Below are 15,358 nucleotides of genomic sequence, written 5' to 3'. Positions count from 1 at the left end.
CTAGCAATGTCACCACGTCCCTTCAAAACTACATTTATGTTTACAATTTATCTCTGTCTGTTGTTTACAAACTATTTGTGTGTGCTGTTAACAAACTAAGAGAGAGAGAAATTTCTATTAGGAATGGCACATAATTTTTTCATCTCTTAAACTGAAATTCTTTTCTTACAAAAAAAAAAAAAAAAAAAAAAAAAAAAAAAAAAAAAAAAAAAAAAAAATCCTAATTAATCTTACCAATGATTGTATCACTAAGAAGTAAGTAATTCAAGCAATGCCTTTCGGTAAACAACGCTGCTCCCAGAGTTGTACCTTAAAAAAAATCGCAGCCGCAGGTAATTAAGCCTCTCGATCGCTCGTTCGTCAAGAATCATGAAAGAGGCTGCTGTCTTAATGAAAGCCGAAATGAGGTCAACGGTGCTTCAAGATGAGATTATTATCATTGTTATTATTATGCTAAATAAAACAACAAAGTTAGAGAAGTAGATATGGATGTGAATCTATAAGCAAAATATCCATCAGCTTGTAAGCACCGTGGGAGAAAACACTCTTATGTGCAAATACAGAAAAGAAAGTAGTCAAGAAAATCAGGCCAAAATAAAAAAAAATTAATAATAAAAGATAAATTAAGCAAACAAATGGATATCTAAACTAATACAGACTTTCGAAACTTGTGCTAGCATCTTTTTTTTTCTTTTTTTTTTTTTTTTTTTTTGAGTCCTAAAACTAAAAGAGTAAGCGGAAGTTGACTGTCTCTGCAAAAACAAAGTATAGGAGCAAAATAGCCTAATGCTTAATAACTAATAATTAAATGCAAACACAATAACAAACAAATATAGGTAGGTGAAAGCTAGGTTTCAAAATGTACCCTTCAATCTTGTTTACTAAAAGCAGAAACTGGGCGCAAAACGAACAGAAATAATATTAGAAATATCCAAGAGTAACGTTGCTTAATGGGACGCTAAATCTTTAAGCGTATAATAGAGCTATTAATCTCGCGTTGCCAAGTTGTACTGCGATTTTGACTCCCTCCTCTTACACTCTGCCGAAAATAGAACGTGAGAATAACACTGTAAAGTAACCAATATAAAGGTAGGTGAGGGGAACATATCTAAAAGTATTTAAACGAGCACTAACTAATATCCAGTGAGAAATAATAAAAGTAAAAAAAAAAACAGGGGAAAAATTTATTCAAATAGCTTCAAGAAATTAGCTAAGTTAAAGAAAAAAAAATTATGAGAAAATTTGGTTTCAAATTACAAGCAACGATAATAAACGGTACATTGATCTGTTGTGATATCAGGACAAACACTCGACAACAGAGCTGATACGTATTCGAAGAGTGCCATATCTAACAGTGGGTATTTTTCATGCTAGCAGACATAACGTCCATTATAGTAAGATTGTCCCTTTTGACGCCAGGAGTCGCTTCGACAGTTGCTGTGCAGTCTAGTGGTTTGCTTGAGTTTTCGGTTACGTCCATGGGGTGAAGGGGGGAGGGGGGGTGAGGTAAGATGAAACCCCATTATAAACCATTTCAGGGGTCCCCACTAATAACCCTGCCAAGTTTCATGCCCATAGGACCGGCCGTTTGGCCGTGATTGAATGACACACGGATGGACAGACATAACGCCCATTATAGTAAGAAGATAGACACGAAGTTTAAAGTCGAAAGCGCCTTCTCTCTCTCTATCTCTCTCTCTCTTCCTTCTCGTCAATGACGTCATTCCTTCTGACACACAAAGAGTAAAGTCTTCCAAGGATTTCATCACTTTCTCGCAAACTTCTCTCCAATTATTCTTGGCCCTTTTATCCTTGATTTTCCCCTTGGAAGACATGACTTAAATTTTCACTATAAACGAAGCGGATGATCTGGATGATAACATAATCAGCACTTGTCCCGTCGTCAAAGTTGACTCTATCGAAGGCTATCAGTTTACTTAAGATAAAACCAAATAAATTTCTTTTCCTGATTTTTTTATTATTATTATTTTTAGTACTCTAAGCTGGTAGGAATCATTTTTTTGTGATTCCTAGAGTAAAATAAATCACAGACCTTTGATCATTCAAAAGGACTGTGTACTGTACTGTGTACTAAACTGTGTACTGTGTACTGTATATTTTGCTGCCATTTGAGCGTGTCTTACTTATTGCTTCTAATGTATTTTTCTCTGAAGGTAGAGTATAATAATGAATTAATTTCATAATAATAATAATAATAATAATAATAATAATAATAATAATAATAATAATAATAAATAATAATAATAATAATAATAATAATGAGAAGAAAATTTTCTGTCAATTCGGTCATATTTATACGCATGGAAAAAGCGCTATTTTCTGCTAACTGATTCAGACATGGCTCTATTTCAGTTGCGTCTTCTTCTTCTTCTTCTTCTTCTTCTTCTTCTCTTTTCGGAGAAGGAATTTACAGCGACCTCCACTTTAGTTTACGAGGCGCTGCAAATTCATACTGAATATTTCCCTCTCAATTTTTCTTCCGGTCTGATGTGGTGATGAGTGCTGCATGCCTTTGAACTCCCAGTGAACGTCATTCGTTATATCTTTCTTTTTTTGTTGTATTTGGTTAATATTAAAAATGTATAATATATATATATATATATATATATATATATATATATATATATATATATATATATATATATATATATATATATATATATATATATATATATATTTGTATATATATATATATATATATATATATATATATATATACAAATATATATATATATATATATATATATATATATATATACTATACAAATATATATATATATATATATATATATATATATACAAATATATATATATATATATATATATATATATATATATATATATATATTTGTATATATATATATATATATATATATATTTGTATATATATATATATATACATATATATATATATATATATATATATATATATATATATATATATATATATATATATATATATATATATATATATAAAATCTAAGAATGAAGGAAATGACAGCATTTCAGTTAGCCAGATTCCGAGGAATGATAATGCTTCACCATCTGTCTCTTTTCCAAAGTATTAGACATCATCGCAATTGAAAGCGTCAAGGATGTGGTCGATCCCGCGCTTTCCCAGGGCAAAAGGACTTCGGTTATCTTTTATAAAAGCAGAAGGGGTTGTCGCTTCAAGGCTACTCGGACATTAGGACTAGATTTTCTTCTCAAGAGAGATGTGGGAAATATATAGAATAGCTAGTTCTTCGTGTACAGTTTACGAGGAAAAACCTGCATTATTTGAAGATTTTCTGGATTACGTTTTAATACCTGTCCTGTCTATTTTCACATAAAAATTATATACGTTTTTCAAAGAGATCTGAAAGATTTTCTAGGATTCATCTCAGTTTTTTCTCCATTTGTCAAAATGAGTAGAGACATACTCTGCACCGCCTTAGAGAACGGAAATGACATTTCTCTGGTTTCATTCTCAGTAAAGAGGTTTCAAAACCACATATGAGATATGTCTTGCTTGTTAACAGATATAATAAATGGATATGTCCCTCGCGACAGCTTTTATGAAACATTGTAATGCCATAATAAACTGATTCTGACCGACCAGTAAGACCTTATCTTATGTGTTACTTATGTGAAAAGTATTCTTGAATGAAAAGCGTTCCTGAAATAGTTTTTGCTGAAAAATATTCTTAGTAAACAGGAGTGATAGTGAAAACAATCTATTTTTGAATGATTCCACTTCTTTGAGATTTCGTGATGGCGGAAAACATAACAGAAAAAAATCTGTTTCAAATAAAGAGTCTGGGCCAACAAAGCAAAAAAAATAAAAAAATAAAAAAAAAGGCTTCTGGTACTTTTTCATTATCATCCCCATTACTGTGAAGAGTTTTTCTGAGTGAGAAATATACGTAAAATACGCTTTGCAATCAGAATGAAAGTAATAATGGAAAATGTAGCCCTAAAAACAACAAAAAAGGAACTCCGCAACTACAAGAGGTCGGTAACTAATACGTCTCCCACAGCCCTTTGATGTCTAACGAAATTTTTCTAAGAATGAATAGGCCAACGAGTTATAACTTTAAGAGAGAGAGAGAGAGAGAGAGAGAGAGAGAGAGAGAGAGAGAGAGAGAGAGAGAGAGAGACATTTAAGCACCTAGACAAAATACACACACACACACATATACATATATACTTGATGCCACGTTAGTCTACTTCATTTTACCGTAATGCTGAAAAGGAAATCATTGACTCTGGTGAAAATATCTTTTTCGCCGACTGAAAAGATACGGTTTTTGGGACGGGAAAAATAATTTAATAACAATATTTACTCGATTGCTTTCACAGCACTCATCCAAATTAGACACGTATCAGTATTTGTTCTCGAAATAATTACTTTGTAGACGGTTTGTAACAGATTGGTAAATTCCGTTCCATTCATACTCAAGTGAAAAATGCGGCGAAGTTTCTGTACAGCGTATAATGCTGTATGAAACTCTCAACCGCGATCCATGAAACTTTCAGCCACAGGCCGCTGGTGGCCTGCATTGTTGGCACCTATAACGGTGCCAGATGCACGGTCATGGCTAACTTTCTCCTTAAATAAAAACTATTGAGGGTAGCGGGCGGCAATTTGGGACGTTTGAGATCGGAGGATAGATGATCACTATACCTATATAGTTGCAGCCCTCTAGCCTCAGTAGTTTTTAAGATCTAAAGGTGGACAGAAAACTTTCAGAAAAAAAAATTAATTATGTTTGTTCACTAGAATTAAATGTAATGCATTAATCACTCGACAATTACGCAGTATGATATGAAAGCGAAGCGTGTAATTGCCCCGCTATGAGGGTAATTATACAAATCCTATGCAGTGTCACAAAAATTATGGGTTGTCATGAAGCCGACATTATTTCTGCCATATCCGGTAGCGATTTGATGAAATTCCAAAACAGCGGCAGATAATTTGGCTGTATGTATATAAATTGAAGTAATAAGTAGAGTTTGCAATATGTTCCATTATAGCGCAATATTGCTATTCTTTTTTTCACACCAGTATCATACCTGACCTTATTACCAACCCCGGTGAAAGCTGATCTAGAAAAAAACAATATTTTATCATCATCATTATCGGAACGAAATATAAAATTTGGGTCAGTCAAAGGCCACGCACTGGGACCTGTGAGGTCATTGATATTCAATGTGCTATCGCAAAGATAAACTGTTGACATGAATGTATTGCCCTCTCCACTAGCCCAGACTCACAACAAAATTTTTGAATTTACGACCTATTCACTGTGAAAGGGTCATTCTTCATTCATTAACAAAATCATATTTGTTTGTTTGTATGGTGTTTTTACGTCGCATGGAACCAGTAGTTATTCAGCAACGGGACCAACGGCTTTTCGTGACTTCCAAACCACGTCGAGAGTGAACTTCTATCACCAGGAATACACATCTCTCACCCCTCAATGGAATGCCCGAAAATCGACCCCGCGGTCACCGAGGTGGCAGGCCAACATCATACCGACCACGCTACCAAGGCACTAAAATTACATTTGGAATGATTCATCATTACGAATCATTATTTCTTCAAAGTTCCACCGCGACCATTACCCTGAAAACATAGCTGGAACGGGAATTGGACTGGAACATTTGCGCAGATCCAACTTTGCCGCCATTAGCTTTCAGTTTCGTCATCATCCAGTTATACGGAACAATAATTAAAACTTCTCCAACTTCGAACCCGTTACGCAGAAGTAGTTCACGAATCGCTAAATTTGCTGTTCTCATACTCAAGAGTTGGAAAGGTTTTGCATATTTTCTGCGCTAGTTCACAGGGCCATTTAACAAAAAAAGTTTTCTCTCTGGTTATGGAAGGGAATTCCGATTTGATGATACGAACAACCAGCAGAAGGAGAAACTGAGTTTTCTTCTTTTCTCTTCTATCTCTCAACTTAGGAAAGAAATAATGTTAGCGTGGAGTTGGCGAAGTATTGTGCAAAGATTTTTTGTGTGTGAAAATATGTAAGTTCATGGAAAATAAGCTTCATTTTCTTCCTTCTCCATAAATCAGCACACGTGAATTTTACACACACACAAACACACACCGCACACACGACACACACACACACACACACACACACACCCTATATATATATATATATATATATATATATATAATATATATATATATATATATTATATATATTTACATTATTCTCTCTCTCTCTCTCTCTCTCTCTCTCTCTCTCTCTCACACACACACACACACACACATATACATATATATATATATATATATATATATATATATATATATATATATATATATATATAGATATATATATATATATATTTACATTATTCTCTCTCTCTCTCTCCTCTCTCTCTCTCTCTCTCTCACACACACACACACACACACACATATATAATTATATATATTATATATATATATATATAATATATAGATTATATAATCTATAGATATATATATATATATATATATTTACATTACTTCTCTCTCTCTCTCTCTCTCTCTAGCAGAGAGAGAGAGAAGAGAGAGAGATGGAGAGAGAGAATAATGTAAATATATATTATATATATATATATATATATATATATATATATATATATAAATATATATTATAAATATATAATTATAATATAAAATATATAAATATAAATATATATAATATATTTATATATATATATATATATATTAACTACATTATATGATATATATAATATATATATATAAACTATATATATATATATATATATATATATAGATATATATATATATATATATATATGTATATATGTGTGTGTATATATATATATATATATATATATATATATATATATATATATATATTATATACATACACACACACACACACCACACACACACACACACATAATATATATATATATATATATATATATATATATATATATATATATATATATATATACATATATGTTATATATACATGTCTATATATAATGTGTTTATTTAAGTTTGTGTGTGTATGCACTAACCTATTCACGCGCGTGGGCGTTACTATTTAAACGAATCAAAACATGCTTATGATAATCTCCTTACGACATTCACTACCATAAGCGTATGAAATTCTTCCGAAGGAATGAACAATACAACCTAATAGAGGAGTTTCAAAGAGTTCTAAATATGAATCGAGACGGGGAACTAAAGAAAAATTCTTTCTCCTGAATGAGAGCGCGGGCGGCAATTTGCGGCCGCAAAGGCCTCTTTACCTTCATATTTCTCAGGAAAAAATGTCGGGGATACCATTTCGCCGCCCAACTAATTCCATCGAATGTTGCCCTTGTTGAGACAAAAACAAGAACGCAGGGAAATGCGTGGATGCAGTGGATAATCCCTTCCATTAACGCGTATTTTGAACCAGCATCAAGATGGTGGGTGGTGAAGATAAGACGAGCTCCCAGTGAAGTGAGTTACTTTTATGCCAAGGTTTTGTCCTTCTTGTTTGATAGAGAAACGATTTCGACTGCTAAAAATGATAAACAGAAATAAGTACCGTAATTGCGTAATTGCCTAAAAAAAGGAAAAACAAAATAAACTCATGATAACAGAGGAATTTATTTCCCGAGTGGCACTGTTCGGTTGAGCGAGTGATTTACGTCAGTGGCCTGATCACAACCATGGTTGCTGAGAACGATTTAACAGCCGTAACTATTGCTTCCCTTATAATCAAAGCTTTAATGTTTAATTTTTTTATGCCGGCATTATAACACAGATCTTATCCTAAAAGCCTATATTATTCATGGCACATAAATATGTTTTCCCCAAAATACGCACTTAATTTCAAATCGTTAATATAATAATGCCCACAGTGACAATTTTAATTTTACTCTGACTGTCCACGTCATACTGTGGCGGGATCACAAGCCAGAAAAAACAAGTGGCAAAACCCTCCCCACATTAACCTAATCACTCCAGCTGCCAAACCCACCCTCAGTCACACTTTCTTCTTTACACAACAAAAGACACGCAGGACAATTGACAAAAAAAAAAAAAAAACACACACACACAAAACACATGTACTTACCAACCTCCAGATACTCCAGGCTATCATGAGCTGTCTGCTGGTCGAGGTCACTGGAACACTAACAACAACAAGACCACAGCCAAGAACCACAACCCTCAACCCAACAACAACACAACACCCAAGGACTACAACCCAACAACTCAACAAAAACACAACAACCAAGGACCACAACAACACAACAAACAAGGAACACAACCACAACTCAACAACACAACAAACAAGGAATGCAACCACAACAACACAACAAACAAGGAGCACAATCACAACAAACAAGGAATGCAACCACAACAAGACCACTGCACAAACAACACACACAAAAATCACAACAGCACAGGCACAACAACTCTAAGCAAAAACACAACTCAACAACACCAAATAACAACAAAAACACACAACTCAGCTGAATATCACTGCCTTCTCCAAAAAGTTCCAGCACTGCTAACTGTCAACAGCTCTCACCAAAGACTGACTGAAAACTAGCTAAAAGTACAGAACTCTAACAAGCAACAGCACCAGCAGACAGCCCAGAACCCACCAACAACCAATCCAATCGTTAACCATCCAACCACCAATTACTCTCTCTCTCTCTCACACACACACACACACAGACGTTGCCAAATGGAACTCCATAACTCCTACATATTTCCTCCCCTGTTACATTTGACAACGCCTCCTTACACTCACAACACCCACACTAAATAGCCTTCCGCAACACCCACGGATGCTCGGACGCAGGTCCCCTGGATCTTGTTTGAGGGCCCTCATACACACTCTCAGTTACACCGCCATCAACTTCTCCCAGACCACTTCCAGTCAGACTACCATTACTATCTCCCTCACTACCATCCTCCCAAATCCCATTCACTATCTCATCTACCCCTTCCAACTCTTGTCCGAATATCTCTCGTAACTCTGCCACCAAATCACTTACCTCATTTACACTCCTGCCAAACTCCTGAAGAGACTCATTCATACTGCCAACTACATCCTTACCACCTGATGCCCTTCCCGATGAAACTTCACTAAACCCTGACAATTCAAACCCACACACGCTATATGTATCATTCCTCCCCTCAAAGTCATCTGTATTACATGCCTTATCCACCATTTTTACCCCAACACTAACCCCTCTATCATGCAGTTCACGTTTCTCCCTTTCCTTACCTTCTTCCTCTTTCTTCCATACTCAACCAACACCAACTGCCGATCTTCCAGACTCATTTGCTCACTGATGCTCGGCTCACATTTATTCACCCTCAACCACTCACACATCGCATTCTCCCGAACATACTGGGGTACTTCCCTCCACTTTCGGAGCTGGTTATGGTGTGCCCTAACCTCATCCACAACCCCATCTACTCACAATTTCCCCAACACATAACTCAATCCACTTGGTCCCACTTCCAAAATCTCAAAAGCCCCTTCAAATTTCTCCCTTACCTTATTCACATTCATTCTCCCTTTCTCAACCACCTCTTTCAACACTTTATCTCCAATCCTAAAACTTTCAAACCTTTCACTCGCTTTCTTCCACAAATCTCGATCACTCTCTGACAGACCCAACTGCGGCCTAACAATCCTTTCAAAATTCAACACATACTTACAAGGAGACATACCTATACTCTTCTGCAGTGTGGCGTTATATACCCATACAGCACATCCTACCTACATATCCCAATCATTGTCGCCTTTACTCATCATTCGCAAAATCTCAGTCATTGTTCTAACAGCCCTTTCCCCCAAACCATTCGCACTGGGCATATACGGAGTAGAATACACATGGTCAATACCCCATTTCTTCAACATTTCTTCAAATTCCCACCCCACAAACTCAGGCCCATTATCACTCAAAATTTTCACCGGCTTACACACACACATAGGCATCATCACTTGCCCCACCATCCGCGCAACAGTTCCACTCCTATCTTTGATGGGAACTGCATAGGCAAATTTACTCACATGATCCACCATCACACTCTCCTTCTTGATCATATACACTAATGGCCGATGGTCCGTCTGGATGATAAATTTTACCCATACAAAAACACTTGCAACGCTTTCACACAAAACCTTATTGCCGCAAGCTCCTTCTCAACCACCGAATACTTCCGCTCCGCTTTATTAAAAGCTTCACTTACATACGCAATTACTCTCAACTGTTCCTCCCCATTCACCTCTTGCATCTGTGCTAAACACCCTCCCATACTAACCTCGTTCACATCAGTATACAGCTCAAGCTCACTCGCATCCTCAGTATAGTCTGGAAAAGCCAAGGTGACATCTCTAGCAGCCTCCTCTTTCAATCTCTCAAATACTCCCACCATTCGCTCATCCCACCTTATCTTAGTAGAATTTTTCTTCCCTGTCCATTCCGTCAATGGCTTCCCTATACCCGAACAATCGCTAACAAACTTCCTCCCAAACTCAATCAACCCCAAAAACCCCTTTAACTCGCGCATGGTCCGGGGACGTGGAAACTCCCTTACCTTTTCCACAAACTTTTCACGTTTCCTTACGCCACTAGGACTCACCTTATGACCAAGAAATTCCACCTCCCCAGCCAACCACGAACACTTCAATTTCACTTTCACTCCAACCTGTTCCAACCGCTCTACCACCTTCTCAAGAAGCTCCATATTCTCCTCAACAGTTTCACTCACAATCAAAATATCATCTATAAACGCAGTCACCTTCCTTCTATCAAACCCAGCCAAAACCCCATTCATTGCCCTTTGAAAGGCAGCAGGCACATTAGCCAACCCAAAACTCAACCGTTTAAACTGGTAGTGGCAACTGACACTTGAAAAAGCAGTAACAGGCCTGCTCCCCTCCTCAAGAGGCATCTGGTAATAGCTCCTTACCAGGTCTAATTTGGTAGACACTCTCATCCCATGCATCTTGTACACACAATCAGACACCACATTCATCGGAAATCGCTCCTTCACAGTCACTTCATTCACCTTCCTATAATCTACACACATCTGCAGACTTCCATCCGGCTTATGTACAGGGACTATGGCCCTATTCCAAGCACTCTCACTCCTCTCTATCACTCCCACTCTCTCCAGCTCCTCACACTGCTCCTCAATCTCTCGGGTAATAGGCGGGGAAAAGTGGCGAGGACGCTGATATATGGGGGTATCGTCTTCCAAAACGATCTTGAATTCGGGAAGCTTAGACCCCCAAAAATCCTCGCCACCAAGACTCAACGCACTCCGCTGATCCCACAACATCTGGATCAACCGCCTCCTCTCGTCGTCACTAACATTCTCACCGACCTCAACTCTTCCTCTCAACTCATCATACTCCCAATCATCACCGCCTGTCATGCTACCTGTCATCACCTGTCTCACTTCAACATATCTTGCGTCATCTGTACTCACCAACATGTATAGCAACCCCACACAATCACCTCGATTTTTTCCTAAAACTCGGCAATGGGGCTACAAAAACCCGGGGATTCTCCATATCCAAAATCCCATCGTATACATGCACGCTTACTCTTACCAAGTAAGAGTAAGCACACATATGCACACTTGTCACCTTTGACAATCCCAAGACTATCCGGCCACGCAACTTTCACACTAACAACTTCTCCGACTTCTTGCGACACCTTTACACTCTCTTTCGCAATGAACGGCACCCCCTTCTTATTTTACTGGTTACCTACCCATTTCTACCCAAGTACAACTCTCCACGTATGTTCCCCTTCATATGCAACTCAACCATATTCGCTCTTGGACGGACCACCATACCACACTTCCTCAAGAACCCGTACCCTAACAACATATCATACTTATCTCTCACTCCCTCGATCACATAAACGTCACTTTCATCCACCACTACCCCTCTAATTTCTACATTTTCACTTACCACTCCCACCACAAGCATACCCAAATTTCCTATTCCTTGTACCTCCCTTGTACACTCCCCAATTTCACACTCACTCCATAACTTGTCACATCCATTCTTAAAAAGAACATTGACACTGCACCCAGTATCAATCAAAGCAACCAAACACACTCCTTTGCATCTCACTTTTACACTCATACATTCATGATCTCCATCCCCAAACCCCTTTTCATGTAACAATCCTTCACGCACATGCATCACTCTTACTGCCCTCATACCAGAGGACCCACCCAACTGAATCCCCTTTTCACCTAGTTTCCCGAATTCCCAGCCTGACTCATCCTCTTTCGCCTACACACACTCGCCACGTGACCTTCCATTCCACATTCAACACACTTCGCACGCTGTTCTTTACACATCCTAGCATAATGGCCATTCGTCCCACAGTTGCCGGAAACTATGTTCATATGGGTACCCTGAGATCCACTAGCGATGTGCCTTGCCTGTCCACACCTATAACATTTAATATTCATATCTTTCTTACACTCACTCACCAAATGCCCTGTTTGCCCACACCCGAAGCACGCTCCTAACGCCCACCGACATTCATTCTTCCTGTCCTGGCTTACCACATCTATAACACTGATCTCCTCGCTCACGACTAACTGACCTTACTCTTCCAACACTCGCACTCCTCTCTTTTAGGGCTAACTACACTCACATTACTTGCCCTAACGCTCCTATCTACCACTCGCTCTGCCATTCGCCTCGGCCCTTCCAAAACTGCCTCCCTAAAGCTTCTAAACTCTGGTACAACCTCAGCTACTTCAGTCCTAACACTAACACTTCTACTCTCTCTCATACACCTATCTAACTCGTAATCATCTACTATTTCTAAAATGTCGTTCCATCTTAACCTTTCATTTGTCCATCGCATTTTCTCCTTATGTTTCAGATTTATAAACTCATATACACTCTCTGGTACAGTCACCAACAACTTTTGCACTAACTCCTTACACTCATTTATCCCTTCGTCCCCAAACTTTTTCCTGGCTACTGTTTCTAACCTACAGACACATTGACAACGACTCACCAGCATTCATTCTTGCCTCTTCAAAATCATACTTTCTCCTATATCTAACACTACTCCTTATCCTCTTTGCCTGTTCTACAATCCTAGCTTTCACACCCTTATATGGCACATTCCCTACACTCATCACCCCATACATACTCATCAAAAATCCCGTCAAAAAACTACCTAACTCTCTTGCCCAGACTCTCTTGTTATCCCCATACTTTGCCTCACAATACCTCTCATATTCTTTAAAAAAAGTCTCCTATGTCCCTACTACCATATTCCTCGTATTGTACACATCGGGGTACCTCTCTCATATACGCAGTCTTTCGTACTTCCTGCTCACTCTCACTTTCGCTACATCCATTCTGACCCTTCTTTCCCTCTTCCGAATACAGTGAGTCCACTTCCATACTCACGTAAATACTCTTGACTACGCTCTTCTTAACCTTCTTCTTTCTACCTACCTGTTTCCACTCACTGCTCTCTAAATCACTCTTGGCCCTTTCCCCAATGTATTCAGTCCTAGTCTCATCCTGTCCGTCACCCTTACTAACCTTCTTTCCCTTAGTCTTCTTCTTTCCCTCAGCCCCCTTCTTATTCTTGTCCTCAGGTTTATCCTTATCCTGTGTCTTCCCCTTCTTTCCCTTACCAATCACAACCAAATCACCTACGTCACTTGTACTCTCATCCACTTGCTCTTTCACTTTCTTTACCACTCCTGGCCCGTCACAAGACCCAGTTGTCCTAACTCCTACTGCTCCCTCTCCCACGAATCCCTTGATCTTTTCCTGCATCCTCTCCTGCACTGCATTCATCATTACCCTGAATTTTTCGTCCATTTTTTTTTCAACCATTCTCTCTTCTGCTCCTTTCACCTCTTCTTTCATTTCCACTTTTGCACTCCTTAGCATTCCTCTCATTTCCTCTAACTCGCTCTTCAGCTCTTCACACTCTACCCTCAACCTCTCATTCTCCACTTCCAACCTTCCCTTAGCTTCCCTCGGCAACCGTAACTCCTCCTTCAGCCTCTCTATCTCCTTCAACCCTTCCTTCCTCACTTTCTCCACCAATCACACAACTCACCACCCCAATTGCCCTGCAGCTGCCGCACCAACAGTCCCTGTTCGGGCGCCAAAAAATAATGTGGCAGGATGTCAAGCCAGAAAAAACAAGTGGCAAAACCCTCCCCACATTAACCTAATCACTCCAGCTGCCTAACCCACCCTCAGTCACACTTTCTTCTTTACACAACAAAATACACGCAGGACAATTGACAAAAAACAAACAAAACAAAAAAACACAAAACACATGTACTTACCAACCTCCAGATACTCCAGGCTATCCTGTGCTGTCTGCTGGTCGAGTTCACTGGAACACTAACAACAACAAGACCACTGCCAAGAACCACAACCCACAACCCAACAACAACACAACACCCAAGGACTGCAACCCAATAACTCAACAACAACACAACAACCAAGGAACACAACCACAACTCAACAACACAACAAACAAGGAATGCAACCACAATAAGACCACTGCACAAACAACAAAAACAACAAAATCACAACAGCACAGGCACAACAACTCTAAGCAAAAACACTAACTCAACAACACCAAATAACAACAAAAACACACAACTCGGCTGAATATCACTGCCTTCTCCAAAATGTTCCAGCACTACTATCTGTCACCAGCTCTCACCAAAGACTGACTGAAAACTAGCTAAAAGTACAGAACTCTAACAATCAACAGCATCAGCAGACAGCCCAGAACCCACCAACAACCAATCCAATCGTTAACCATCCAACCACCAATTACTCTCTGTCTGTCTGTCTCTCTCTCTCTCTCTCTCTCTCTCTGTCTCTCTCTCTCTGTCTCTCACACACACACACACAGACGTTGTCAAATGGAACTCCATAACTCCTCCATAATACACACATGCACACACATATACATGCATATAGTATATATATATATATATATATATATATATATATATATATATATATATATATATATATATATATATATATATATATATATATATATATATATATATACATACATATATATATATATATATATATATATATATATATATATACATATATGTATACATATATATATATATATATATATATATATATATATATATATATATATATATATATATATATATATATATATACACACATGTATATATATATATATATATATATATATATATATATTATATATATATATATATGTATATATATATATATATATATATATATATATATATATATACATGATATATATATATATATATATATATATA

At 37.6% G+C, this 15,358-nt stretch overlaps 1 protein-coding gene across 1 annotated transcript in view; it reads right to left on the bottom strand.

The window, feature by feature from the left end:
* Window positions 1–10,097, bottom strand: part of LOC135226145 (collagen alpha-1(I) chain-like) — a 189,601-nt gene extending 179,504 nt beyond the window's left edge. Inside the window, exons 1-2 of the mRNA XM_064265585.1 lie at window positions 9,851–10,097; window positions 9,037–9,134 (exon numbers count right to left, since the gene is read on the bottom strand). Of these exons, the coding sequence (XP_064121655.1) occupies window positions 9,037–9,134; window positions 9,851–10,097 (345 nt within the window). The remainder of the gene's footprint in view (window positions 1–9,036; window positions 9,135–9,850) is intronic.
* Window positions 10,098–15,358: the final 5,261 nt, after the last annotated feature.

This window comes from Macrobrachium nipponense, chromosome 14 (assembly GCF_015104395.2).
Source record: "Macrobrachium nipponense isolate FS-2020 chromosome 14, ASM1510439v2, whole genome shotgun sequence".
NCBI lineage: Eukaryota > Metazoa > Arthropoda > Malacostraca > Decapoda > Palaemonidae > Macrobrachium > Macrobrachium nipponense.
The sequence above is the reverse complement of the archived record's forward strand: the minus strand, read 5'-3'. Positions and strand labels throughout refer to the sequence as shown.